Source organism: Mercurialis annua, linkage group LG2 (genome assembly GCF_937616625.2).
Source record: "Mercurialis annua linkage group LG2, ddMerAnnu1.2, whole genome shotgun sequence".
Taxonomy (NCBI): Eukaryota; Viridiplantae; Streptophyta; class Magnoliopsida; order Malpighiales; family Euphorbiaceae; genus Mercurialis; species Mercurialis annua.
In genome coordinates this window covers 43,024,279-43,050,772 of record NC_065571.1, presented here as the reverse complement: position 1 = coordinate 43,050,772, position 26,494 = coordinate 43,024,279, and the positions used below count along the sequence as shown (strand labels likewise).

At 35.3% G+C, this 26,494-nt stretch overlaps 1 protein-coding gene and 2 long non-coding RNA genes across 5 annotated transcripts; 2 read left to right on the top strand and 1 right to left on the bottom strand.

Moving 5' to 3' along the window:
• Positions 1–13,049: 13,049 nt before the first annotated feature.
• LOC126666986 (uncharacterized) lies at positions 13,050–15,737 on the top strand. 2 transcript variants are annotated; one of them, XR_008790147.1, is made up of 3 exons: positions 13,062–13,280; positions 14,526–14,613; positions 15,328–15,737. It is a non-coding gene; the product is annotated as an uncharacterized LOC126666986 (long non-coding RNA). The 2 variants fall into 2 exon arrangements; XR_007638025.2 differs by having other exon boundaries at positions 13,050–13,280; positions 14,526–15,737.
• A 5,678-nt stretch (positions 15,738–21,415) lies between these two features.
• LOC126666985 (uncharacterized) lies at positions 21,416–24,103 on the top strand. 2 transcript variants are annotated; one of them, XR_008790152.1, is made up of 3 exons: positions 21,428–21,646; positions 22,892–22,979; positions 23,694–24,103. It is a non-coding gene; the product is annotated as an uncharacterized LOC126666985 (long non-coding RNA). The 2 variants fall into 2 exon arrangements; XR_007638024.2 differs by having other exon boundaries at positions 21,416–21,646; positions 22,892–24,103.
• Positions 24,104–24,366: 263 nt separating this feature from the next.
• On the bottom strand, positions 24,367–26,494 carry LOC126668542 (uncharacterized). Its single transcript, XM_050361732.1, has 4 exons — positions 26,058–26,494; positions 25,934–26,006; positions 25,503–25,889; positions 24,367–25,455 (listed from the first exon to the last, which is right to left on the bottom strand). Exons 1-4 carry the CDS (start codon positions 26,492–26,494, stop codon positions 24,367–24,369), a joined length of 1,986 nt encoding a protein of 661 aa, XP_050217689.1.

The window sequence follows — 26,494 nt, the reverse complement described above, 5'->3', positions numbered from 1 at the left end:
AAAGTTTCAAAGGATATAGAAAGAGAAGAATATCAAGAAGAGATAGAGAGGAAAGGAGGAAGTCCGATAGACCAGGAAGGTTTATTAGAAAAAGAAGTAACCTTAGAGACAAAGATAGGATAGATGCGTTTAAGAAAAAATATGGTAGAGAACCAAAATGTCCTAAGGGAAAACCTTTGAGTAACTGTTCTTGTTGCTGGGTATGTGGCTCTAAGAGTCATAAAGCCGATACTTGTCCTCAAAAGAATAAGCGAAAGGAAAATCTTAGGAGAGTATTCTTCGAAAATGAGAATCTAGCATATGAGCCAGTAGATGAAGAAGAATTTTCTGATATAGACTCTGAAGTAGATTCAATTTATGAAGTAGTTTCTGAATATGAAACTGATAATGATGAATCTGATTTATGGACAGCTAAAATATTCATGATGAACACTTCAAGAGCTGATATGGATGATGAGTTAGTACCATTGGATACTACTCTGGTGCATGAAGAATCATTTCAGTACGAGGATCCATCTAGAAACTGTCTAGAATGGAAACTGCCAAAGGTAGACATCAACTCTATTTATAGTAAGTCTAGATTTAGCTTCAAATCAATAGTCGATGTCTCCCAGTCTGAGTCCACAGCTCAGGTTTCTAGCACAGAATTAGAAACGTTGGATGTATCTCTAATTACACTTGCCAAAATTAGAGAAATGATGAACAAGTCTAAAGGTGAATATAAATACATCCATGTTGGTTTAGTGCAAGTAGGATTAGTCCCTTTGTTTAACCTCCCAGCGGACAGTCCTGTGATAGCAGCAGTCTTAGACAAAAGATGGAAAGAATTTAAAGACCAGCTAATATCAGGTGTTCAGACTAACCTAGCAAATGGTCCAGTCTGGTTTCAAGCCTATCCAAATTATTTGATGGCTTTAAGCGATAAATGTTTGGGAAATTCTTTGACTCTTAGGATTAAATCCTCTAAGATGAATAGAATGAGTTCTCAGGCCAAGTATTTGGCGTATCACACTAGGATTGTCTTTAGACTTATTAACACAACTAATCCAGGAGTGAGGAACATTTCTAAAGTAACAGAATTATTCGAAGAAGGTTCAGATAACTATAAGCAATTCAATAGGAAAGAGATAAATCCTGTAGAACTAAGTTGGCCCAAGAGTTGGGTGCTTACAGAACCAGCTGAATCTTCAAGGCAAATAGGATCTTCTCAGATAACCCAAAGGGGAAAAGATATCATTCTGAATCTAGAAGAGCCTATGAGAGCTTTTAGAATCTCTGATCCTATTCTCAGGAGATCATTATCCTCTAGGAACATGTTTAATGCTTCAACATTAGACCAACTACCTAGAAGATCAGTGTCTAGTGCAACTGAAAATAGGGTAGAAATTCCTAGAACATCAATAAGAGAAGAAGATGGACAATCATCTGATAATAGGAGAATTATAGGCTACAAAGAAATAAGTCTACCTATTTATGCAGATGAAGAGGAAGGTCAGGAAAGTGTAAGATTAATGAGACAAGCAATAATACTTCCTGAGGTTGTTCGAAAAATTCAAACTATTTCGCAACAACGGTCAATGCCTTTTGAAGATATTTGGAATATGATATCACCTATTCCAATGGCATCACAAAAGATCTTTAGCCTGGAAAAAACCAATTTGAGCACTTATATTACACTAACATTCAAATTTTCAGGTTATTATGATTATTGTTTAGATGCGTTAATAGACACAGGAGCAACAATCAGTAGTGCAAGACCTAATGCATTACCAGATGAATGGTGGAAGCCATTGGCCGAACCTATTGTTTTACGTATGGCAGGAGGTGAGGTAAATCTAGTAACACATTATGCTGAAAAAGTTCCTGTTATCATTAATGAAAAACAATTCATTATTGATAAGATTTTAGCCTTTCCTGAACTAGATGCAGATATTATTTTAGGAAATGCTTTCCTAAAAGGGCAAAAAGAAAATCGTCCTTTTGTGCAAGATGATGTATTTATCTCAATTGCAGGTGTCAAAATCACAACTCTTACGAGTCCACAATTAAAATTGAAATTCGGTTTTTATCCCGTAAAAGTTTCTGAACTTTGTGGATCTATACCTTGTGAATCAGCTTACAGAGTGCGAGCACAGCGTGGTGAGTCATGGATAGATTGTTTGTTTGGATCGGAAATTCCAAATGATACCAATTGGTATGAAAATTTGTGTCAAACACAAGATGTAATAGAAAAACCTATTACAAGAAGCATACAACTTGCAGGAAACAAATGGGATAAGTTCATAAACAAGTTAGCTGATAACTTTAGTGAAGATCCATTAAAGTTATGGGTTCTAAATGGTATAAAAGCCAAACTAGAACTGAAAGATCCCGATACTATCATCAGATCAAAAAATATAACATATTCTGAAGAAATGATAGAAGAATTTGATAAACAAATTCCTGAATTGCTCGAAAAAGGTTTGATTAGAAATAGTGAAAGTCCACATTCTAGTCCAGCTTTTATGGTAATTAATCATGCAGAGCAGGTGCGTGGAAAAGCACGAATGGTTATAGACTATCGTCAGGTAAATCAAATGACCAAAGATGATGGCTATAAAATTCCTACAGCCGGAGATGTAATTGACAGGTTAAGTCTTAAACAACCATCCATTTTTTCTAAATTTGATTTAAAAAGCGGTTATTGGCAGGTAAAAATGGAGGAAGACTCTATACCATTAACAGCATTCAATGCTCCTCAAGGAATGTATGAATGGTTAGTAATGCCATTCGGTTTGAAAAATGCCCCTGGCATATTTCAACGAAAAATGGATAATGCTTTTAAAGCATTAAAGAAGTTTTGTGTGGTCTATATAGACGATGTGTTAGTTTTTAGCAATAATGAAGCTGAACACATGAGTCACCTTGAACAAGTGACTGATATCCTTCAAAAGGAAGGTATGATTCTATCTGAAAGAAAGATAGAATGGTTTAAGGAAAAGATAAAATTTCTAGGGATAGAAATAGCAAAAGGAAAAATATGGCTACAAAGTCATATCTCTGAAAAACTTATCAATTTTCCTGATGAATTGGAAGATAGGAAGCAAGTACAAAGATTTTGTGGACTTGCTAACTATGCTAGACAATTCGTGAAAGATTTGTCCAAATACTTAGGAAGGATATCTAAGAAATCTTCTGATAAAACTCCCTGGTATTGGGATGAAGAAGACACTCTAGCTGTACAACAGGTAAAAGAAAAAATGAAAAATTTGCCATGTTTAAATTTACCCTCTGATACAGATGAGTTAGTCTTAGAGACAAATGCTTCAAAGAAAAGTTAGAGTGCAGTCCTTAGAATCAAAGGACGGAAACCTGAACTTATTTGTAAGTATTGGTCTGGAACCTTTAAAGGTGCAGAATTAAATTATCCAATTCATGAAAAGGAAGTATTAGCGGCAAAAAACGGTATGAAAGCTTTTTATCTCTTCTTAGCACCAAAAAGGTTTATTCTTAGAACAGATTCTACTTATGTTAAAAGGTTTAGGAATCTGAACTTCAAAGAAGCTAGACAAACTAGACTCTTGAGGTTGCAAGAATGGTTTAGTTATTACAGGTTTGATATTGAATATATTGCATCTGATAAAAATGTAATAGCTGATTCTCTTTCTCGTGAACTTTCTGACATTGCAGATGGATCCTGCTGCCAAAAACAAGATATGTTGGATTTGCAAGAGGGAAGGGCATACAAGAAAGAAGTGCCCTATGAAGCGAGGAAATGAAGAGAACGAGAGCGTAGGCTCTGGTTCAAAAGGGACGAACAAGAAAACAAAGGCTTCAAAAGATAGTCTTTGTTGGCGGTGCAAGCAACCTGGTCATTTTACTTCAGAATGCCCAAAGGGAAATGAAGCTGCGAGTTCAAAAGAACTGATAAACCCTAAAAAGGTTTATGAAAAGGTAAAAGAAAAACCTTTAGTTCCCCAAAAGGAACGAAAGGAAAAATCCTTGGTTCAACTGAACGAGAATAAGAAGCCATTAGTGTCTCAAACGCCAAAGAAAGATCATCTAGCCGAAGGAGCTGCAAAATTTGGCTTGACTAAAGAAAGAGCTGAAAAACTGCGAGAAGAATGGTACAATAAATGTAAAGAAGACTATGATAATCAGCTTTCTTCTCAAAAAGATAACGCTGAAATACTACAAGGTGACATTTTAGGTCACGAGGCTAGTAAAAGTGCGAATGAACCTACAAAGGTTCCAAATCAAACTCATAATAAGGAAGAATTTGTTATTAATTCTGGAGAAGAATACTCAGATAATGATGATCTTCTCGATGATGGTCCTGAGTGGGATACGTTGGGCGAACCCTCTGGAAAATATGATTTTAAAGTCAAATATTCCATGGAAAAACCATCACATTCTCAGGAAGAACCAGATTCAAAAATTGAATCTGAAGATATTGATCTTGGAGGATTTCTTGCATCACTAGAAAATCCTGAGGTTGAACAAACCTGGAATTATTATGAAGACGAAAGTCTTGGTCTTTCAAAAGACGGATCTAATCTGTGTGCAGGCCTAAAAGGAGGAATCCAAAATAAAAATCTCCAGCAAATATCACACTTTGCAGATGAAGTTGTTCAATATATTTTAAAATTGGAAAAACAACTTGGTTTCCGTTCAGCACGAGAAGAAGATTTCCTTGAACATATCTCTGAGAGGAAGCAACTTCTTGAAAGAATGAATCAATATTTACCTCCAGATGTAAGATACACTATCAAAAGAAAAATAGTTGATTCGATAGATCGTTCTCTCAAAGAATGTTCTATGTTACAACCTTACATTCATTGGCAGTCACATGGATGGCCTGGTTTGCAAATTGAAGCAGACGTGGCGGTGGAAAGTCTAAAATTCACAGAAGCAGGTCTAACTTCAATTTTAGAAGTGGATTTAGAAACTCCCCGGTCAGTATTTCCAGGAATTGTGCAGACAGCTTTAAGTTATGTTAAACAAACATCTAGGTTTGTTACATTTCAAATTATAAGTACAATGATGGAATATGAAGAGGATGGTAAGGTCCGATATCCTTATCAAATTTGGGATCTTCGTCCTATCACCAATAGAGAGCTTGTGGAACCCCAGAAAGTTAATAGTCAAAATCAAAAATTAAGATGGAAAATGTATGAAGAATCAAAACTCGCAAACAAAGCTCTTCATATTGAGTTCCTCAAGTCTGTTTTGGAGAATATAGTTAATAATTCTAACTACATCATTCTCGGAGATGGAAGAATGTTCATAACCATCTGGTCCAAAGATATTGAAGTTATCGATAATGCAAGATTTATCTCTGGACGAGAAGAGGCAAAAACATTACTCTTGAAGTTAGTTAACAAGGATGCTAGCTTAAATTTCAAATCAGAAACCTTTGAGATTTGGAAGAAAGTAGCTGAGTATAAAGAACAGCTCTTTGAAAAAGCAAGGCAGGAACTAGACGAAATGAATTGGGACTTGCCTGTCACTCACTCACAGGTGGCATGACAAAAACGTCATCCATGATGTCACCCTCAATATGTATAATTGAGGCAGCCACTATCCTACAAAGCACTACCCATAATATGACCCATGTGTCTTAATATGCGTGTCATGTCTTTAGTGCTGTTGTAGGAACCTTATCTTTTATATTGTATTATTGAGAGTTATTGTACCACAGCTGGAAAATGGGACCAGAGACACCAGCTGTCTAAAATTATTGTTTTCAATTATTGAGTCTTTTGAGCTGGAAAACAGTACTAGAGGCACCAGCTAGTCTTTGTATTCCCTATAAATACCCTTAAGTTCTATGAACAAAGGGAGCAGAAATAAATCAGAGTGCTTTCATATAATTATCTGAGAATTTTTGCTACTATATACCTTGTTTCATTTTACAACGGTCTGTTTTAGTGAAGGAGTGTTTCATAAGTCCCATAATCAATTGAAGAGAAGCGGGCATTCATAACACAGAAGATCCTTCTAGCTGCTGGTGACGAGCGTAGAGGAAGTGGACGCAATTGCGGAAGCTTAGTGGACCCTGTTCATTGAAGGTATATATTTTTAGATGAATAAATTGTTTTATTTATCTGAAGTTTTTTACTTAAAGCTTGATGAATGGTAATTGCCCTTATCCTGATTGTTTCCATTTAGATCACGGAGTAGGTAAGGAACCAGTAATAGGATTGTTAAATTCTATTATCGATCGTCTTAATTCTCTAAGTGTGACTTTAGAAACTTTAAACAAATCTGTAGAAAGTTTTTCTAAGCATTTAGAAGAGTTGACTCTTAAACAGAGTGAATTTGAGAATTATTTTCTTAAAAACAGAGAACCATTAGGTTTTGTTGCTAGCTCTCGATACTTTCATGAGTATGAGAAGCTAAAGGAGTCTAGAAGTAATAGACAAAAAATTAAAGATCTTTGAGTAACTCTTTAGTTCCGCCATTGTAGGAGTAGGCTCACAATTGATGGTATCAGAGCCTAGTAGATTTTTAAAAATTTTTTGGACTGTTTTGAAAAAATAAAAGTTTAAGGACTAAAACTGAAATAACAAAAAAGTTTGAAAACTGGTTAAAGTCCGAAACTGGCAAAAACACCATATTGTAATTATTCAACAAGTTGCAACACCGTATTGTGACAAAATTAAGTTCAAACACCATATTGTCATTTCGTAAAAAGTTGAAACACCAAAAGTATAATAATCCCTAGTTTTTAGCAATAATGAAGCTGAACACATGAGTCACCTTGAACAAGTGACTGATATCCTTCAAAAGGAAGGTATGATTCTATCTGAAAGAAAGATAGAATGGTTTAAGGAAAAGATAAAATTTCTAGGGATAGAAATAGCAAAAGGAAAAATATGGCTACAAAGTCATATCTCTGAAAAACTTATCAATTTTCCTGATGAATTGGAAGATAGGAAGCAAGTACAAAGATTTTGTGGACTTGCTAACTATGCTAGACAATTCGTGAAAGATTTGTCCAAATACTTAGGAAGGATATCTAAGAAATCTTCTGATAAAACTCCCTGGTATTGGGATGAAGAAGACACTCTAGCTGTACAACAGGTAAAAGAAAAAATGAAAAATTTGCCATGTTTAAATTTACCCTCTGATACAGATGAGTTAGTCTTAGAGACAGATGCTTCAAAGAAAAGTTAGAGTGCAGTCCTTAGAATTAAAGGACGGAAACCTGAACCTATTTGTAAGTATTGGTCTGGAACCTTTAAAGGTGCAGAATTAAATTATCCAATTCATGAAAAGGAAGTATTAGCGGCAAAAAACGGTATGAAAGCTTTTTATCTCTTCTTAGCACCAAAAAGGTTTATTCTTAGAACAGATTCTACTTATGTTAAAAGGTTTAGGAATCTGAACTTCAAAGAAGCTAGACAAACTAGACTCTTGAGGTTGCAAGAATGGTTTAGTTATTACAGGTTTGATATTGAATATATTGCATCTGATAAAAATGTAATAGCTGATTCTCTTTCTCGTGAACTTTCTGACATTGCAGATGGATCCTGCTGCCAAAAACAAGATATGTTGGATTTGCAAGAGGGAAGGGCATACAAGAAAGAAGTGCCCTATGAAGCGAGGAAATGAAGAGAACGAGAGCGTAGGCTCTGGTCCAAAAGGGACGAACAAGAAAACAAAGGCTTCAAAAGATAGTCTTTGTTGGCGGTGCAAGCAACCTGGTCATTTTACTTCAGAATGCCCAAAGGGAAATGAAGCTGCGAGTTCAAAAGAACTGATAAACCCTAAAAAGGTTTATGAAAAGGTAAAAGAAAAACCTTTAGTTCCCCAAAAGGAACGAAAGGAAAAATCCTTGGTTCAACTGAACGAGAATAAGAAGCCATTAGTGTCTCAAACGCCAAAGAAAGATCATCTAGCCGAAGGAGCTGCAAAATTTGGCTTGACTAAAGAAAGAGCTGAAAAACTGCGAGAAGAATGGTACAATAAATGTAAAGAAGACTATGATAATCAGCTTTCTTCTCAAAAAGATAACGCTGAAATACTACAAGGTGACATTTTAGGTCACGAGGCTAGTAAAAGTGCGAATGAACCTACAAAGGTTCCAAATCAAACTCATAATAAGGAAGAATTTGTTATTAATTCTGGAGAAGAATACTCAGATAATGATGATCTTCTCGATGATGGTCCTGAGTGGGATACGTTGGGCGAACCCTCTGGAAAATATGATTTTAAAGTCAAATATTCCATGGAAAAACCATCACATTCTCAGGAAGAACCAGATTCAAAAATTGAATCTGAAGATATTGATCTTGGAGGATTTCTTGCATCACTAGAAAATCCTGAGGTTTAACAAACCTGGAATTATTATGAAGACGAAAGTCTTGGTCTTTCAAAAGACGGATCTAATCTGTGTGCAGGCCTAAAAGGAGGAATCCAAAATAAAAATCTCCAGCAAATATCACACTTTGCAGATGAAGTTGTTCAATATATTTTAAAATTGGAAAAACAACTTGGTTTCCGTTCAGCACGAGAAGAAGATTTCCTTGAACATATCTCTGAGAGGAAGCAACTTCTTGAAAGAATGAATCAATATTTACCTCCAGATGTAAGATACACTATCAAAAGAAAAATAGTTGATTCGATAGATCGTTCTCTCAAAGAATGTTCTATGTTACAACCTTACATTCATTGGCAGTCACATGGATGGCCTGGTTTGCAAATTGAAGCAGACGTGGCGGTGGAAAGTCTAAAATTCACAGAAGCAGGTCTAACTTCAATTTTAGAAGTGGATTTAGAAACTCCCCGGTCAGTATTTCCAGGAATTGTGCAGACAGCTTTAAGTTATGTTAAACAAACATCTAGGTTTGTTACATTTCAAATTATAAGTACAATGATGGAATATGAAGAGGATGGTAAGGTCCGATATCCTTATCAAATTTGGGATCTTCGTCCTATCACCAATAGAGAGCTTGTGGAACCCCAGAAAGTTAATAGTCAAAATCAAAAATTAAGATGGAAAATGTATGAAGAATCAAAACTCGCAAACAAAGCTCTTCATATTGAGTTCCTCAAGTCTGTTTTGGAGAATATAGTTAATAATTCTAACTACATCATTCTCGGAGATGGAAGAATGTTCATAACCATCTGGTCCAAAGATATTGAAGTTATCGATAATGCAAGATTTATCTCTGGACGAGAAGAGGCAAAAACATTACTCTTGAAGTTAGTTAACAAGGATGCTAGCTTAAATTTCAAATCAGAAACCTTTGAGATTTGGAAGAAAGTAGCTGAGTATAAAGAACAGCTCTTTGAAAAAGCAAGGCAGGAACTAGACGAAATGAATTGGGACTTGCCTGTCACTCACTCACAGGTGGCATGACAAAAACGTCATCCATGATGTCACCCTCAATATGTATAATTGAGGCAGCCACTATCCTACAAAGCACTACCCATAATATGACCCATGTGTCTTAATATGCGTGTCATGTCTTTAGTGCTGTTGTAGGAACCTTATCTTTTATATTGTATTATTGAGAGTTATTGTACCACAGCTGGAAAATGGGACCAGAGACACCAGCTGTCTAAAATTATTGTTTTCAATTATTGAGTCTTTTGAGCTGGAAAACAGTACTAGAGGCACCAGCTAGTCTTTGTATTCCCTATAAATACCCTTAAGTTCTATGAACAAAGGGAGCAGAAATAAATCAGAGTGCTTTCATATAATTATCTGAGAATTTTTGCTACTATATACCTTGTTTCATTTTACAACGGTCTGTTTTAGTGAAGGAGTGTTTCATAAGTCCCATAATCAATTGAAGAGAAGCGGGCATTCATAACACAGAAGATCCTTCTAGCTGCTGGTGACGAGCGTAGAGGAAGTGGACGCAATTGCGGAAGCTTAGTGGACCCTGTTCATTGAAGGTATATATTTTTAGATGAATAAATTGTTTTATTTATCTGAAGTTTTTTACTTAAAGCTTGATGAATGGTAATTGCCCTTATCCTGATTGTTTCCATTTAGATCACGGAGTAGGTAAGGAACCAGTAATAGGATTGTTAAATTCTATTATCGATCGTCTTAATTCTCTAAGTGTGACTTTAGAAACTTTAAACAAATCTGTAGAAAGTTTTTCTAAGCATTTAGAAGAGTTGACTCTTAAACAGAGTGAATTTGAGAATTATTTTCTTAAAAACAGAGAACCATTAGGTTTTGTTGCTAGCTCTCGATACTTTCATGAGTATGAGAAGCTAAAGGAGTCTAGAAGTAATAGACAAAAAATTAAAGATCTTTGAGTAACTCTTTAGTTCCGCCATTGTAGGAGTAGGCTCACAATTGATGGTATCAAAGCCTAGTAGATTTTTAAAAAAATTTTGGACTGTTTTGAAAAAATAAAAGTTTAAGGACTAAAACTGAAATAACAAAAAAGTTTGAAAACTGGTTAAAGTCCGAAACTGGCAAAAACACCATATTGTAATTATTCAACAAGTTGCAACACCGTATTGTGACAAAATTAAGTTCAAACACCATATTGTCATTTCGTAAAAAGTTGAAACACCAAAAGTATAATAATCCCTTTTTATATATTCTCAAAAGACCTTTCATTTTATTTTTAGTAAAATTCAATAGTATTTTTAATATTCATGACTAATTAAAATTATAACATGTCTCTTTTAATTTATTATTAGTTGCTTAATCAATATAACTTTTATACTTTTTGATTATTATATCATATTTGCAACTATGAATTGAATATTACAAAATATTTATTTTATTAAATAAATTATTAATGTTTTCTCATTAAAATATAATTACCAACCAACAAAGAAATATTATACTTTTTGTAAGGTTAAGGTACTCCTTATGAATTTTTCTTTTTTATCAGTTTTTACTCGTCCAGTCAATATTAGGTAAAGTGCATTAATTTTATTTAAAATTTGAATTATTTTATATTATTCTGTAATCTCAATTTTATCTTCTATTGTTTTAGGCAGATTTTTATTTTTAGAAGCCTAAACAAATTATAGCAACAATAATATATCAGTGTTTGGATTATTTACATTTGTTCTACAAGATCAATTAGTTAAAGGTCTTCAAATTCAGCACCAAGTATAATGGGTTAGTGTGGATCCAATTCCTCATTTAATTGTTGCAATCGTGAGTTCAATTCCAAAATTTGATTAATTGTTGGTTTTTTTATTTATTTATATTAAAAGTTATTTATAATTTTATATATATTTCTATTTCATTGAGAATTTATGTCAAACTTTCTTGAAAATTTGTTTCAAACAAATTTGATTTGATTCTAAATTTAAAACTTCCATATCACATAAATCTCTTCCATCCGCAGTTTCCCCTTATGGGTGTAGTGAATCAGTCTAAATGTCACGATTATTACTATTGAAAACTCAATTGAAATCAAATCCATTATAATAAAGTTTATTATTTAAATTACCTACTATATATTATTTTTAAATATTTGTGTAATTATATGTTAATTTTTACTCTATTTAAATCTCATTAATTATACATAAAATTGTCATATCAATTTGTGAAGTTAAAGTACTCCTTGTGAGGTTAAAGTACTCCTTGTGAGGTTTCATACTCCTTGTGAGGATATTGTACTCCGTGTGAGGTTAAAGTACGTTGATGAAGGCCTCTACTGCAATGTTCAAGATAAGTTCTGATGTAGCTATAATATAGTAACAGTTGTTGGTATGATTTGTATGAAAATTTTGAGTTTTGTCACTTATTTTAGTTCTCATTGTCTTTCAGGAATAATATCACCCGAAGTTGCAAAGACACTGGAATAAGTCGAGAAAGATATTCCGTCAATAATAGAAGTCATAATTTTATACCGTTCGCTTACTTTCATATGTTAAGCGAATGTGTACTTGGACGGCCCATGAAGTGGCTAAAAAGTCCTTAAAGCCTCCTTTTTAGGAGTTATTATTGTAATCTCTGTTATCTAGTTCTCACAAATATTATGTACTTCTATTTACCGAAATTAATACAATTACTACTTTGCCAAAAAAAAAATCCTACATATTAGGTTCTTTCTCCCTAAAAAATTCAACTATTATGACTTCCAAATTTTTAAAATAAAGTGATCACGTAAATACGATATAAATTCATTATTAGGTCTTTGTAATTTTTATTTTTGTACTTAAATCTTTTTTTTTAAAAAATATTGTTTACTTCATTTCTCTATTATTAAATTCGCCATGATTTTATCCGGAAAAAATGAACAATGTAAAGGAACGTGATCTGGCTCTCCGAAGTGCTGCAACTAGCCAAATAAATAGGAATTTTCAAAAATTGTAAATAGGGAAAAAATTCCGTATTTGTGTCACAAAGTTGGGTAATTCCTATTTTGTGTCTTTTTCTGGGATATTATCCACAAACAATCATTTATTTCTATTATCCACAAACAACATGATGTTGGCTGCCATTTGATAGCCAGCATGGCATTATTCTGCCACTAAAGGCTGTTCGAGGATTTAATGATAGGGAGAATTTATTAACATCACATGGATTATTCGGTTTTTTTTTTGAGGAAAAGCTAAACGCTTTAATTTATACCATTATGAATAACATCAATAATAAGCGGGGGAGAGCAATCCCACTCCCTACACATAGACATGGAATCGACTGTTTTTGCAAACAATGGGCAGCCGAATTCGCTGAGCGTTTTACAAAAGCAAAGGATATAGCATCCAAATTGCTTAAAAGAGAAATACAATCATGTAATACCCCGTAGAATTATTAGTGTTTATTTTCGCTAGTGTCCAATTTTATTTGATTAGGACCTCGAAAATAGTGAATAAATTCACGTGATGAATTTATAAGGGTAAAAATGTGATTTGCTATGTGTTTGCCTTAAATGTGATTTTTGGCAATTTTACGTGTTAAAAGTGAATTTTGTGATTTTTCACTAAAAACCGTAAAAATAATTATTTTAAATATTTTTGAAGGCCCAAAAATATTTTAACTCGGCCCATATGTTATGATTTAATGTTTTTAAATATTTGGTAAAGTTGAGTTTATTTTGCCCCTAGAGTTCGAATTATTTACAAGAATGCCATAATGGCAAACTTGTAAATAATTGAAACTTCAAATAAATATCTAGATATTTTCTTAAGCTAAACTTAGTGCCCAAGTTAATCCATCTTCTTCTCCATTTGAGTGTGGGTGCCGAACCATTCAAGATCAAAACACAAAAATTTACTCTTTGATTTTCTCTCAAAAATTTCTTCACGAAAGTTGTCGGGGATATTGCGTAGATCATTAATCTATATTTGCATGTTCGTTTGAGGTATAATTTCAAGCTCAAATCTTAATTTTTATTTGCTGATGTTGGTTGAGCTCTAGAAACATGCTTAGGATGGTTTAAATTTGATGTTTGATGGATAATTAGTTAGTTTTGGTTGTTATTTATGTGGGTTTCGGTTTTAAAATAATTTTTCCGTGAAAATTAAATTATTTATTTAAATTTCTGGGCTGATCTAAATAATGATATTTATATATGCTTTAAAGTGAAATTTTTGTGGATTAAAAATGTTAATTAATTCGGGTGTTGATTTAATTAGTTGAGTTTCGATTTTTAATTGTTTTAAAGCTTGAAAATAGCTTAAAAAGGGTAAATAAATTGATTTTTAATTTCTGGAAATAATTTTGTTCATGGATGAGTTACATTTGTGGTTGATGTTAATTAAATGGTTGATGGTTAATTTTTAGCGGTTTAATAATCGAGTTTAATTTTTAATAACTCTATTCGGCTAAAATTTATGGAAAAAGGGTAAAACTGTCATTTTAATTTCTGGGCAGAAATTATTCATGAAAAATTTATGAAATGTGTTTGATAATTATTTGTGGAGTTTAAATGATTTTTGTGTAGTGTTTTGAAGGATTAATAATCGGTTTTGATTATTAATTGTTATTTCGGTTTTAATGGCTAAAATAATGGAAAAATATTATTTTAAAAATATTGGGCTGCTGTTTTTACAAGATAAAAATTTAAAATGTATTTGAAAATTATTTTGGTGAATTTCGGTGTTAAAATGGCTTAAAATGAATTTTTAAGCGTTTTTATCGTTTTTGAGTTTTCCGGCCAAAACCACCGGAATACGGTGACCGGAGTTTGAGTAGAGGGGATAGAGCATGTTGGCTCAGTCCTAAACTCATTTGGCAGCAGTTAGTGCCGAAATGTTTTTGGCAGAAAATAAGGGGGGGCCGAGCCCCGGGTCAAAAATATTTTACGGAAAAATATTTTTGGTTATTTTTGAATTGTGATATGTTTGATGAGATTTTCTAAAAGTGTATTTTTAGAAAATTATGTGAATTGAATGTGTGTTAGAATTATATGGAATTATAATTCTATGTTTATTTATTGGAATTAAATAAACTACGTGGTGTATCGTATAGAAATACGATGACGCGGAAAGAGATAGTCGGAATCAAATTTGGTTTGTGATTATGTGGTTTATATGGTTGAGTCGGTCTAGAGTTTATCCTAGAATTTAGAGTTATTACATTTATTAATGTTTAATCTCTAAATTAGATCCAGCGAGTTTTGTCGCGGAAACCGGCGAGCAAAGGTTTTGAATATTCGACGGGTGGTATTTTTATAATTGGAATAAGCGAGTACTGTGAGTGTGTTTACAACTTATACTGCTAAATATTAGTATTAAAAATATTGCGAACTGCTTTACATGATTTGCAAATACTTTATTTTATTTTGAATTTAAATCGCATGAACTATTCATAGTGTTGAAACCGATTTAGATTCATTGAAACGTGCTTACTATTGGGCGGCAATAGTGCTGTGTGATCACCGGTATTGCATTTAGAATGGGTTGCATGTGAATATACTGTGTGAATCCTGGCGACGGCCTGGAAAGTCAGGCGACGGCCTAGACTCTGTGTGAACAGATCTTCAGAGGCAACGGAATATAGACGACCAAAGGCAGTAAAGAGAAACTGCCGAGATCTGAGAGGTTGAACCTTTTAAAAAAAGTGAAAATGGCGACGGTATATATGTACTGCCGAAATCTGTTGTATGGTGAAAAGAGTCTAAAGACCTTCACATACGTAAAATATGAATGATCAGATTTGACGGGCTAGAGTACAAAAAAAGAAATGAATAAATACGGCCATAAAAAGGTTAACCCGAATATGATGAAATGATGTGGAATATTTATGTTTCCTGTTTTGAAAGCATATAGGAACATGAATCATGGTTTAGGGTTTCATATGAATCGGTAATCTGGAGTGCATTGCTTTCATATTAATGTTTATTAGTACATGTTGTACGCATTCACCAGTTTTTATAACTGACCCCGTTGAATTTATAATTTTTACAGGCGAGTAGTTTGACGTGTGGATTTCCAATTTCTTGTTCCGGGAATCCCTGACTTGAATATAGTGAGAATGACTTTCCTTTATGTGTCTAGAGTTGCAGTAGGTAGAAAAATGAACGGTGATACCCTAGTAGTCGTTGGACTTATTTATGCTTTATATTTTATTATAACGCTTAAACTCTGATATTATGTAATATGTGAATGCTGTGCGAAAGTCCTAGCGACTGCACTTGAATAAAATGCGATGAACGCATCTGCATAATGAAATGCAGTTAAGTCCATTAGAGAAATGGCCTGCATAGTGAAATGCAGTAATTACCATAGTAAGATGGTATGCACCTGAGATGCATGATAAACCATAGAGAAATGGTTTTGAAACTAAAATGCAATAATTAAAGAGAAAATTATGTGCATGTTTTTAAATGGTAATTTTTATGAGAACGTTTTAAACTGCGATTTTAAAATGTTCGAAAATGATTTGAATTCCGCGAAAAATTTTAAGTGATTTTAATGTATTTTTAAGGCTTGCTACGGGTTTCGGAGCAACCACTCCCATTCCCTAGCGCCGGTCTCGATGCCGAGAATCGGGTCGTGACAAAGGTGGTATCAGAGCAATGGTCGAAAAACGGGCCATTGTCGAGTTTGATATCAAAGTGATGGTTTATAGTCTTAAACTATTACTAATATGTGAAAGGAGTAATGAAAGTTGGTATCATTCCCACTGACTGAGTGATAGTCGAAAAGTGGTTGATAGTAAAGGTGGTATTATTGTTATATACCGTATGGAATGTGAACCTAGGAAATTGGTATAGAGTCTACTGCAACATATAGGATTTTCGGTCATGTCATTCGTTAAGTCATCATTTGTTTTTAAATATTCCCAGCTGTGCTCTAGGATCGAGTCTGTATGCTTGTTAGGAGTAAGTAGAGCCTGATAGTATACGATTAGAACGCTTAGATAGATTTTTAATAGACGACGTGCTTTGATCAGAATGGCTGATCAGCATGAGGAAAACATTCAAGAGGAGAATGTTCATGATGAGGAGTCCGTTCATAACGATGCGATACCCGCAGCAGGCGAAGGTCGTGGTCGTGGACGTGGACGTGGTCGAGGTCGTGGTAGAGGCCGTGGGCCTAATTTTAATATTCCGGGCTTTGATTTCGAACAATTTTTAGCTGGCATAACAGCCATGCAAACGAATCAAGTGGAAATGCAGAATATGCACAGAGAGCAGTTGGATTACCAACAGTAGAGAGTTGGTGCTAATGTTGATCGTGATCTCGTTATGGCTTACATGAGGCTCAAGCCCATGAAGTTTGATGGATCAAACGATGCATTAGATTTCTTGGATGAAGTAGAGATGAATGCTAGACGTCTTAATGCTAGTGAAAGACAGTCTATACTGATGGTGGAGATGTCAGTAAAAGGATCTGCGAAGGATTGGTTTCAAAGGCATATTCAACCAAGTATGGGAGAGATGACTTGGAATGAATTTGTCACTCGATTTAAGGAATTCTTTCTGCCGTTATCAGTAACGGAGAATCATCGAGAGAAGTTGTTGAATTTGAATAAGATAGGAAAGACTGTGCAGGAGTATGTGACAGAGTTCACAAGATTGAGTCGATTCACACCTGATCTGATGTTGGATAGAGATAGGGTGAATTCAAGGTTTATTAAGGGGCTAGGACCCGAATATATTGGATTACTATCTGATGTTAGGAAGGATTTGGTGCAAATCATCGATAGTGCACGTCAGATGGAAAGTACTTTGATCCAATTTGGAAAGATCAATGTTTCTGGTGAGCTCGTAAGAGAAGGAACTGCTAGTTCGAATACGAACAGGTTCACTGGACCATATCGTAAAGGATTTAAGAAAGGAAAGAAAGATAGGAGGTTCAGTATGTCTGGATCAAGTTCTAGTGGACGAAGTTCAGGAGGAACAGTACCACTATGTAATACTTGTGGGAAGAAGTATTTTAGGGTATGCTTTATGACGAGAGGTTGTTACACGTGTGGGCAGCAAGGTCATTTCTCAAGAGAATGTCCTATGTCTGGACCACAAGGTTCAAGTGCTAGTGTTGTTCAACCAGTGTTTCAACAACCTAGACCTGTATATCCTGCAGTGTCCGGGCAGGCACAGAACCAAAATGTGTTTAATGGACAACGTGGAAGAGGATATGGTTTTGGTAATCGTGGTGGAGGAAGGACCACAGGCGGACGAGGATCTGGATCAACTGCTAGCGGAGGTCAGGCTAGAGTTTTTGCGATCAATCCTCAAGAGGCGAATGCGTCGAATGCGGTAGTGCAAGGTATATTTTCAATATCCTCGCATGATGCATCAATTTTATTTGATCCCGGTGCTACGCATTCATTTGTATCGTCGAGTTTTGCATTAAAATTAGGAATTCAACCTGTGATTTTGCAAAACCCATTGTTAGTAGCTACACCTGTAGGCGAAAGCATAGACGTTACTGTAGTTTATCCGTCGTGTCCTGTGTTAATTGGAGAGCGAGAATTGCTTGCGGATTTGTTGTTGCTTAATGTCTTAGAATTCGACGTCATCCTAGGAATGGATTGGTTGTCGCAACATTATGCAAATGTGGATTGTAGAGAGAAGATAGTGACGTTCCATGTACCTGGAACTGAACTTATCTCTATTCGGGGAGAGAAGTTGGAAACCCCAAAGAGTTTAGTCTCGGCTTTGAAAGCGAGAAAGATGTTAAGTAAAGGATGTCAAGGATTTTTAGCTCTGGTACGAGATATTCAGAAGGAAGTTGGAAGTGTGAATGATGTACCAGTAGTTTCGGAGTATTCTGATGTGTTTCCAGAAGAGTTGCCTGGATTACCACCAAATCGAGAGATTGAATTCTGTATTGATCTAGTTCCTGGTACAAGTCCAATATCGATACCTCCGTATCGTATGGCACCAGTAGAACTAAAGGAGTTGAAGGATCAATTAGAAGAATTGATTGATCGTGGATTTATACGACCAAGTGTCTCACCTTGGGGAGCACCTGTGTTGTTTGTTAAGAAGAAGGATGGATCTATGAGACTCTGTATAGATTACAGACAACTCAATAAGGTCACAATCAAGAATAAGTATCCTTTACCCAGAATTGACGATTTATTCGATCAATTGCAAGGAGCGAGGTACTTTTCGAAGATTGATCTGAGGTCTGGTTATCATCAGTTGAAGATCAGAAATGATGATATTCCGAAGACTGCATTCAGAACAAGATACGGTCATTATGAATTTTTGGTGATGTCATTTGGATTGACAAATGCACCAGCGGCTTTCATGGATTTGATAAATCGGATTTTTAAACCGTTTCTAGATCAATTCGTGATAGTGTTCATAGATGATATCTTGATTTATTCGCGCACAGAGGAGGAGCATGCGCAACACTTAAGGATTGTGTTACAAACTTTGAGAGATCATCAGCTTTATGCCAAATTCTCGAAGTGTGAGTTTTGGTTAGAAGAGGTAGCATTTTTGGGACATGTAGTATCTCAAAGTGGGATTAAGGTAGATCCTAAAAAGATTGAAGCTGTGATGGATTGGAAAAGGCCAAGTTCAGTGACAGAAATTCGTAGTTTCTTGGGTTTAGCTGGTTATTATAGACGGTTTGTGCAAGACTTTTCTAAGTTGTCTGCACCATTAACTAAGCTGACTCAGAAGAACGCGAAGTTCATTTGGACTGATCAATGTGAAGTGAGTTTCCAGAAGCTGAAGGAGTGTTTGACAACAGCTCCAGTTCTGGCATTACCAGAAGGTAGTGATGGACTTACAGTCTATTGTGATGCTTCTAGGATCGGGTTAGGATGTGTACTAATGCAACATGGACGAGTTATAGCTTATGCTTCTCGCCAGTTGAAAAAGCATGAAGTTAATTATCCAACCCATGATCTAGAATTAGCAGCAGTGATATTTGCATTAAAGATTTGGAGACATTACCTATATGGAGCAAAATGCGAAATATTCACTGATCACAAGAGTCTGAAATACATATTTGATCAGAGAGAGTTGAATCTCAGACAGAGGAGGTGGATGGAGTTGCTAAAGGATTATGACTGTACGATACAGTATCATCCTGGCAAAGCTAACGTAGTGGCTGATGCGTTGAGCAGAAAATCTGCAGGAAGTTTAGCTCATGTTACTTTAGTTGAGAAGAGACCAATGATTAGAGAAGTGCATTCGTTGTTTGATCAAGGAGTTCAATTAGAGGTTTCGTATTTGGGGAGTTTGTTAGCTCAAATGACGATTAAACCTACATTGAATGATCAGATTAAGGAACTTCAGACAACGGATCCTCAACTAAAGCATGTTATTGCAGAAGTTCAAAAGGGAATGAACTCTGAGTATAATTTGAAAGGTGGTATTCTGAAATTTGGTACAAGGGTGTGCGTACCAAATGTAGAGGAATTGAAACAGAGAATTATGATGGAGGCACATGGATCTAAGTATAGTGTTCATCCTGGTTCTACCAAGATGTATCACGATGTTAAGCAGATGTATTGGTGGAATGGTATGAAAAGAGATATAGCAGAGTTTGTTGCTAAGTGTCCGATATGCCAACAAGTGAAGTTGGAACATCAGAAACCATTTGGATTTTTGCAACAATTGCCAATACCAGAATGGAAATGGGAAAGAATAACCATGGATTTTGTCGTTGGATTGCCTAAATAGCAACATGGTTTTGATTCGATATGGGTTATCGTTGATCGAATGACAAAGTCGGCTCATTTCATTCCGATCAAGGTTACCTATACGGCAGCGAAATTGGCACAGATTTATATTGACAAAGTGGTCAGTTTACATGGAGTTCCTGTGTCAATTGTGTCAGATCGAGGATCAGTTTTTACATCCCGATTTTGGCAAAGTCTGCAAGAGGCTTTAGGAACGCGTTTAGATTTTAGTACAGCGTTTCATCCCTAAACAGATGGACAGTCTGAAAGGACTATCCAGACTTTGGAGGATATGTTAAGAATGTGTGTTTTAGATTTCGGAGGCCATTGGGATGAGTATCTACCGTTAGTAGAGTTCTCATATAACAATAGTTATCATTCCAGTATTGAGATGGCACCGTATGAGGCGTTGTATGGACGTAAGTGTAGATCTCCAATTTGTTGGGAAGAAGTTGGAGAAAGAAAGTTGACAGGAGCTGAAATTGTTCAGATTACGTCTGAGAAAGTGCCGTTGATTAAGCAACGTTTAGAAACTGCATTTAGTCGGCAAAAGAGCTATGCTGATATGAGGAGAAAGGATATAGAATTTCAAGTCGGAGATTTTGTGTTTCTTAAAATATCACCTATGAAAGGTGTAATCCGATTTGGAAAGAAAGGAAAGCTAGCGCCGAGGTATGCAGGACCTTACGAGGTTATTGAGCGAATAGGAGCGGTAGCTTATAAGTTAGCATTACCGTTAGAGATGTCGCAAGTACATCCTGTGTTTCACGTGTCGATGCTTAGGAAGTATATTCCTGACCCTCATAGACTTATTCAACCTCAGGAGGTTGAGATAGACGAGCAACTATCTTATGAGGAGGAACCCGTAGAAATTGTTGATACCCAGATTAGGAAACTCCGTAGTAAGGAGATACCTATGGTAAAAGTGCTCTGGAGGAGCCGTACAATTGAGGAATGTACGTGGGAAACAGAGGCGGATATGCGGAAACGATATCCCCACTTGTTTGCTCAAGGTAATAATTTGTTTTGAAATTCGAGGACGAATTTCTTATAAGGAGGGGTGAATGTAATACCCCGTAGAATTATTAGTGTTTATTTTCGCTAGTGTCCAATTTTATTTGATTAGGACCTCGAAAATAGTGAATAAATTCACGTGATGAATTTATAAGGGTAAAAATGTGATTTGCTATGTGTTTGCCTTAAATGTGATTTTTGGCAATTTTACGTGTTAAAAGTGAATTTTGTGATTTTTCACTAAAAACCGTAAAAATAATTATTTTAAATATTTTTGAAGGCCCAAAAATATTTTAACTCGGCCCATATGTTATGATTTAATGTTTTTAAATATTTGGTAAAGTTGAGTTTATTTTGCCCCTAGAGTTCGAATTATTTACAAGAATGCCATAATGGCAAACTTGTAAATAATTGAAACTTCAAATAAATATCTAGATATTTTCTTAAGCTAAACTTAGTGCCCAAGTTAATCCATCTTCTTCTCCATTTGAGTGTGGGTGCCGAACCATTCAAGATCAAAACACAAAAATTTACTCTTTGATTTTCTCTCAAAAATTTCTTCACGAAAGTTGTCGGGGATATTGCGTAGATCATTAATCTATATTTGCATGTTCGTTTGAGGTATAATTTCAAGCTCAAATCTTAATTTTTATTTGCTGATGTTGGTTGAGCTCTAGAAACATGCTTAGGATGGTTTAAATTTGATGTTTGATGGATAATTAGTTAGTTTTGGTTGTTATTTATGTGGGTTTCGGTTTTAAAATAATTTTTCCGTGAAAATTAAATTATTTATTTAAATTTCTGGGCTGATCTAAATAATGATATTTATATATGCTTTAAAGTGAAATTTTTGTGGATTAAAAATGTTAATTAATTCGGGTGTTGATTTAATTAGTTGAGTTTCGATTTTTAATTGTTTTAAAGCTTGAAAATAGCTTAAAAAGGGTAAATAAATTGATTTTTAATTTCTGGAAATAATTTTGTTCATGGATGAGTTACATTTGTGGTTGATGTTAATTAAATGGTTGATGGTTAATTTTTAGCGGTTTAATAATCGAGTTTAATTTTTAATAACTCTATTCGGCTAAAATTTATGGAAAAAGGGTAAAACTGTCATTTTAATTTCTGGGCAGAAATTATTCATGAAAAATTTATGAAATGTGTTTGATAATTATTTGTGGAGTTTAAATGATTTTTGTGTAGTGTTTTGAAGGATTAATAATCGGTTTTGATTATTAATTGTTATTTCGGTTTTAATGGCTAAAATAATGGAAAAATATTATTTTAAAAATATTGGGCTGCTGTTTTTACAAGATAAAAATTTAAAATGTATTTGAAAATTATTTTGGTGAATTTCGGTGTTAAAATGGCTTAAAATGAATTTTTAAGCGTTTTTATCGTTTTTGAGTTTTCCGGCCAAAACCACCGGAATACGGTGACCGGAGTTTGAGTAGAGGGGATAGAGCATGTTGGCTCAGTCCTAAACTCATTTGGCAGCAGTTAGTGCCGAAATGTTTTTGGCAGAAAATAAGGGGGGGCCGAGCCCCGGGTCAAAAATATTTTACGGAAAAATATTTTTGGTTATTTTTGAATTGTGATATGTTTGATGAGATTTTCTAAAAGTGTATTTTTAGAAAATTATGTGAATTGAATGTGTGTTAGAATTATATGGAATTATAATTCTATGTTTATTTATTGGAATTAAATAAACTACGTGGTGTATCGTATAGAAATACGATGACGCGGAAAGAGATAGTCGGAATCAAATTTGGTTTGTGATTATGTGGTTTATATGGTTGAGTCGGTCTAGAGTTTATCCTAGAATTTAGAGTTATTACATTTATTAATGTTTAATCTCTAAATTAGATCCAGCGAGTTTTGTCGCGGAAACCGGCGAGCAAAGGTTTTGAATATTCGACGGGTGGTATTTTTATAATTGGAATAAGCGAGTACTGTGAGTGTGTTTACAACTTATACTGCTAAATATTAGTATTAAAAATATTGCGAACTGCTTTACATGATTTGCAAATACTTTATTTTATTTTGAATTTAAATCGCATGAACTATTCATAGTGTTGAAACCGATTTAGATTCATTGAAACGTGCTTACTATTGGGCGGCAATAGTGCTGTGTGATCACCGGTATTGCATTTAGAATGGGTTGCATGTGAATATACTGTGTGAATCCTGGCGACGGCCTGGAAAGTCAGGCGACGGCCTAGACTCTGTGTGAACAGATCTTCAGAGGCAACGGAATATAGACGACCAAAGGCAGTAAAGAGAAACTGCCGAGATCTGAGAGGTTGAACCTTTTAAAAAAAGTGAAAATGGCGACGGTATATATGTACTGCCGAAATCTGTTGTATGGTGAAAAGAGTCTAAAGACCTTCACATACGTAAAATATGAATGATCAGATTTGACGGGCTAGAGTACAAAAAAAGAAATGAATAAATACGGCCATAAAAAGGTTAACCCGAATATGATGAAATGATGTGGAATATTTATGTTTCCTGTTTTGAAAGCATATAGGAACATGAATCATGGTTTAGGGTTTCATATGAATCGGTAATCTGGAGTGCATTGCTTTCATATTAATGTTTATTAGTACATGTTGTACGCATTCACCAGTTTTTATAACTGACCCCGTTGAATTTATAATTTTTACAGGCGAGTAGTTTGACGTGTGGATTTCCAATTTCTTGTTCCGGGAATCCCTGACTTGAATATAGTGAGAATGACTTTCCTTTATGTGTCTAGAGTTGCAGTAGGTAGAAAAATGAACGGTGATACCCTAGTAGTCGTTGGACTTATTTATGCTTTATATTTTATTATAACGCTTAAACTCTGATATTATGTAATATGTGAATGCTGTGCGAAAGTCCTAGCGACTGCACTTGAATAAAATGCGATGAACGCATCTGCATAATGAAATGCAGTTAAGTCCATTAGAGAAATGGCCTGCATAGTGAAATGCAGTAATTACCATAGTAAGATGGTATGCACCTGAGATGCATGATAAACCATAGAGAAATGGTTTTGAAACTAAAATGCAATAATTAAAGAGAAAATTATGTGCATGTTTTTAAATGGTAATTTTTATGAGAACGTTTTAAACTGCGATTTTAAAATGTTCGAAAATGATTTGAATTCCGCGAAAAATTTTAAGTGATTTTAATGTATTTTTAAGGCTTGCTACGGGTTTCGGAGCAACCACTCCCATTCCCTAGCGCCGGTCTCGATGCCGAGAATCGGGTCGTGACAAATCAAAAACAATATCTGAAAAATAAGAAAGCTCCTTCCTGGGGTGCTTTAGAGCTACAATCAACTCTTGACAATCTGATTACACACGAACAGAAGAGATACCTTTGCTTTTTATCCAGCTTAAAGCTTCACGAAATCCAATAGCTTCTGCCACTCTCGGATCCAAGCTACCAACCAACCCCGCATGTTTAGCTGCTAAACAATCTCCATTGCGCTCTCTAATAATGAACCCAAAAGCGCTGTAGTCTGAGCCAGGAGTAACAGCCGCGTCTACATTACAAGTAAGAGATCCTATGCTTGGTTTCATCCATCTGTTACCTGCCAAACTATTGCATACAGCAGCTGGACTATTTTTTTGCCTTCGCGCCTCTCTCCAATGGTAGATAAAGTTGCAAGCTTCTCGGACCACATCAGCCGGTTTACACGAAAGTTTCCTCCATAATACATCAATTCTATGATTCCAAAGCCGCCATAACAAACCACACAAATCAGCAAACTTATTAGCGTTCAAACCAAGAAGGAGTAAATTGAACCAGACATTAAATGGAGAGTTTGAATCCACATCGTAATGATAAAAAAATATGCTAAGACAGTCCTTGGCAAAAGTGCAGTCCCTAAAAACGTGCTCCTCCGATTCTCCCTCATTACCACAAACTGGGCAATAATTCATGACTGCTGCATGGCGTTGAAGCAAGTTGTTGATTGTGGGTAGACTCCCTGACAAAGCTCTCCATAAACAATTTTTCACTTTAGGAGGAATAGCAATTTTCCAAAATCTGGGCCAATTCACCTCCACATCAGAAGAGGAAACAAGATGATTAGATCGAAAAGCTTGAAAATAAGCACTCTTCACTGTAAAAATTCCACCCTGATCCTTGCCCCACATCCACAAGTCTGAATCATTCTTATTACATAGAGGAATGGAGAGAATTAATCCTCTATCTCTGGGATTGAAAATGGAATTAATGATAGGGATATCCCAACTTCTGTTCTGATCAATAAGCTGGGCGACAAGAATATGCTGAACCCCACCGGGCTTTATAGTTGTTACAAAAGGATTTTCAATTGAGGGCAGCCAAGGGTCAGTCCACACGTTTGTGTCTCTTCCATCACCAATTTTACAAACGATACCTTGCAGAACAGTTTCTCTACCTGCGATGATACTTCGCTAGAAATAAGAAGGGTTAATACCAATACAAGAATTATAAAAATCACAGTTGGGGAAGTAGCGAGCCTTAAGAGCCCTAGACACCAGAGAATTAGGGCTTTGGATGATACGCCAGCTATGCTTAGCCAACAGAGCCAGATTAAATTCATGGAAGCTCCTAAAACCCATTCCTCCAAGTTCGGTTTGCATAGTCTCTCCCACCTTTGCCAGATAACTCCTGTATTGTTTGAGCGCGAAGACTTCCACCAAAATCGAGCTATAATTCTTTCAATGTCCTCACAGAGTTGCTTTGGTAAAAGAAATACACCCATAACAGAAGTTGGTAAAGCTTGAAGAACAGATTTTATTAAAACTTCCTTCCCGGCTTTGGACAGAAACTTTTCTTTCCAATCTTGAAATCGTTGTTGGATACGGTCTTTAATGTAGCCAAACGTCTGAGTTTTATTCTATCCACAACAATAGGGAGTCCTAAATAAACATTCATCTCCTCAACTGGATTAACTTGAAGAGCAGCACAAATAGCTCTACTCATCTCAGGTTTGGTGTTCTTGCTGAAAATGATAGCAGATTTTTAAAAGTTGATTTTCTGGCCAGAAGCAGACTCATAAATGGCCAAACTATCTTTAATGCAGATTGCTTCTTCCTCAGTGCCATTGAAGAACACATAACTATCATCAGCAAAAAAGAGATGTGAAATAGTAGGAGCTGATTGAGCTATCTTGAAGCCTTGAACTAACCCTTGTCTTGCTTTGTCTTCCAATAGTCTAGATAGGCCCTCGACACAAATGAGAAAAAGATACAGAGATAAAGGATCTCTGTGACGAAGTCCTCTTTGCGGAATAATTGAGCCTAACTCATGGCCCTCATGTAAAATAGAATAAGACACCGTTTCAAGACAAAGCATAATCCATTTCACCCAAACCTCCGAGAAGCCAAAAGTAACTAACATTGCTTTAATAAAACACCATTCTACCCGCTCATATGCCTTGCTCATGTCAAGTTTGAGAGCTGCAATACCTTTTTTCCCTGTCTTTTGCAT

What these genes read in the sequence shown, in the direction of transcription:
- LOC126668542 (XM_050361732.1), bottom strand. Translation starts at nt 26,494, where the DNA reads ATGCAAAAGACAGGGAAAAAAGGTATTGCAGCTCTCAAACTTGACATG. An exon ending in GATAGTTTGGCCATTTATGA is followed by an intron (nt 26,007 to 26,057) that starts GTCTGCTTCTGG and finishes TATCATTTTCAG; the next exon opens with CAAGAACACCAAACCTGAGA. An exon ending in ATCCAGTTGAGGAGATGAAT is followed by an intron (nt 25,890 to 25,933) that starts GTTTATTTAGGA and finishes AATAAAACTCAG; the next exon opens with ACGTTTGGCTACATTAAAGA.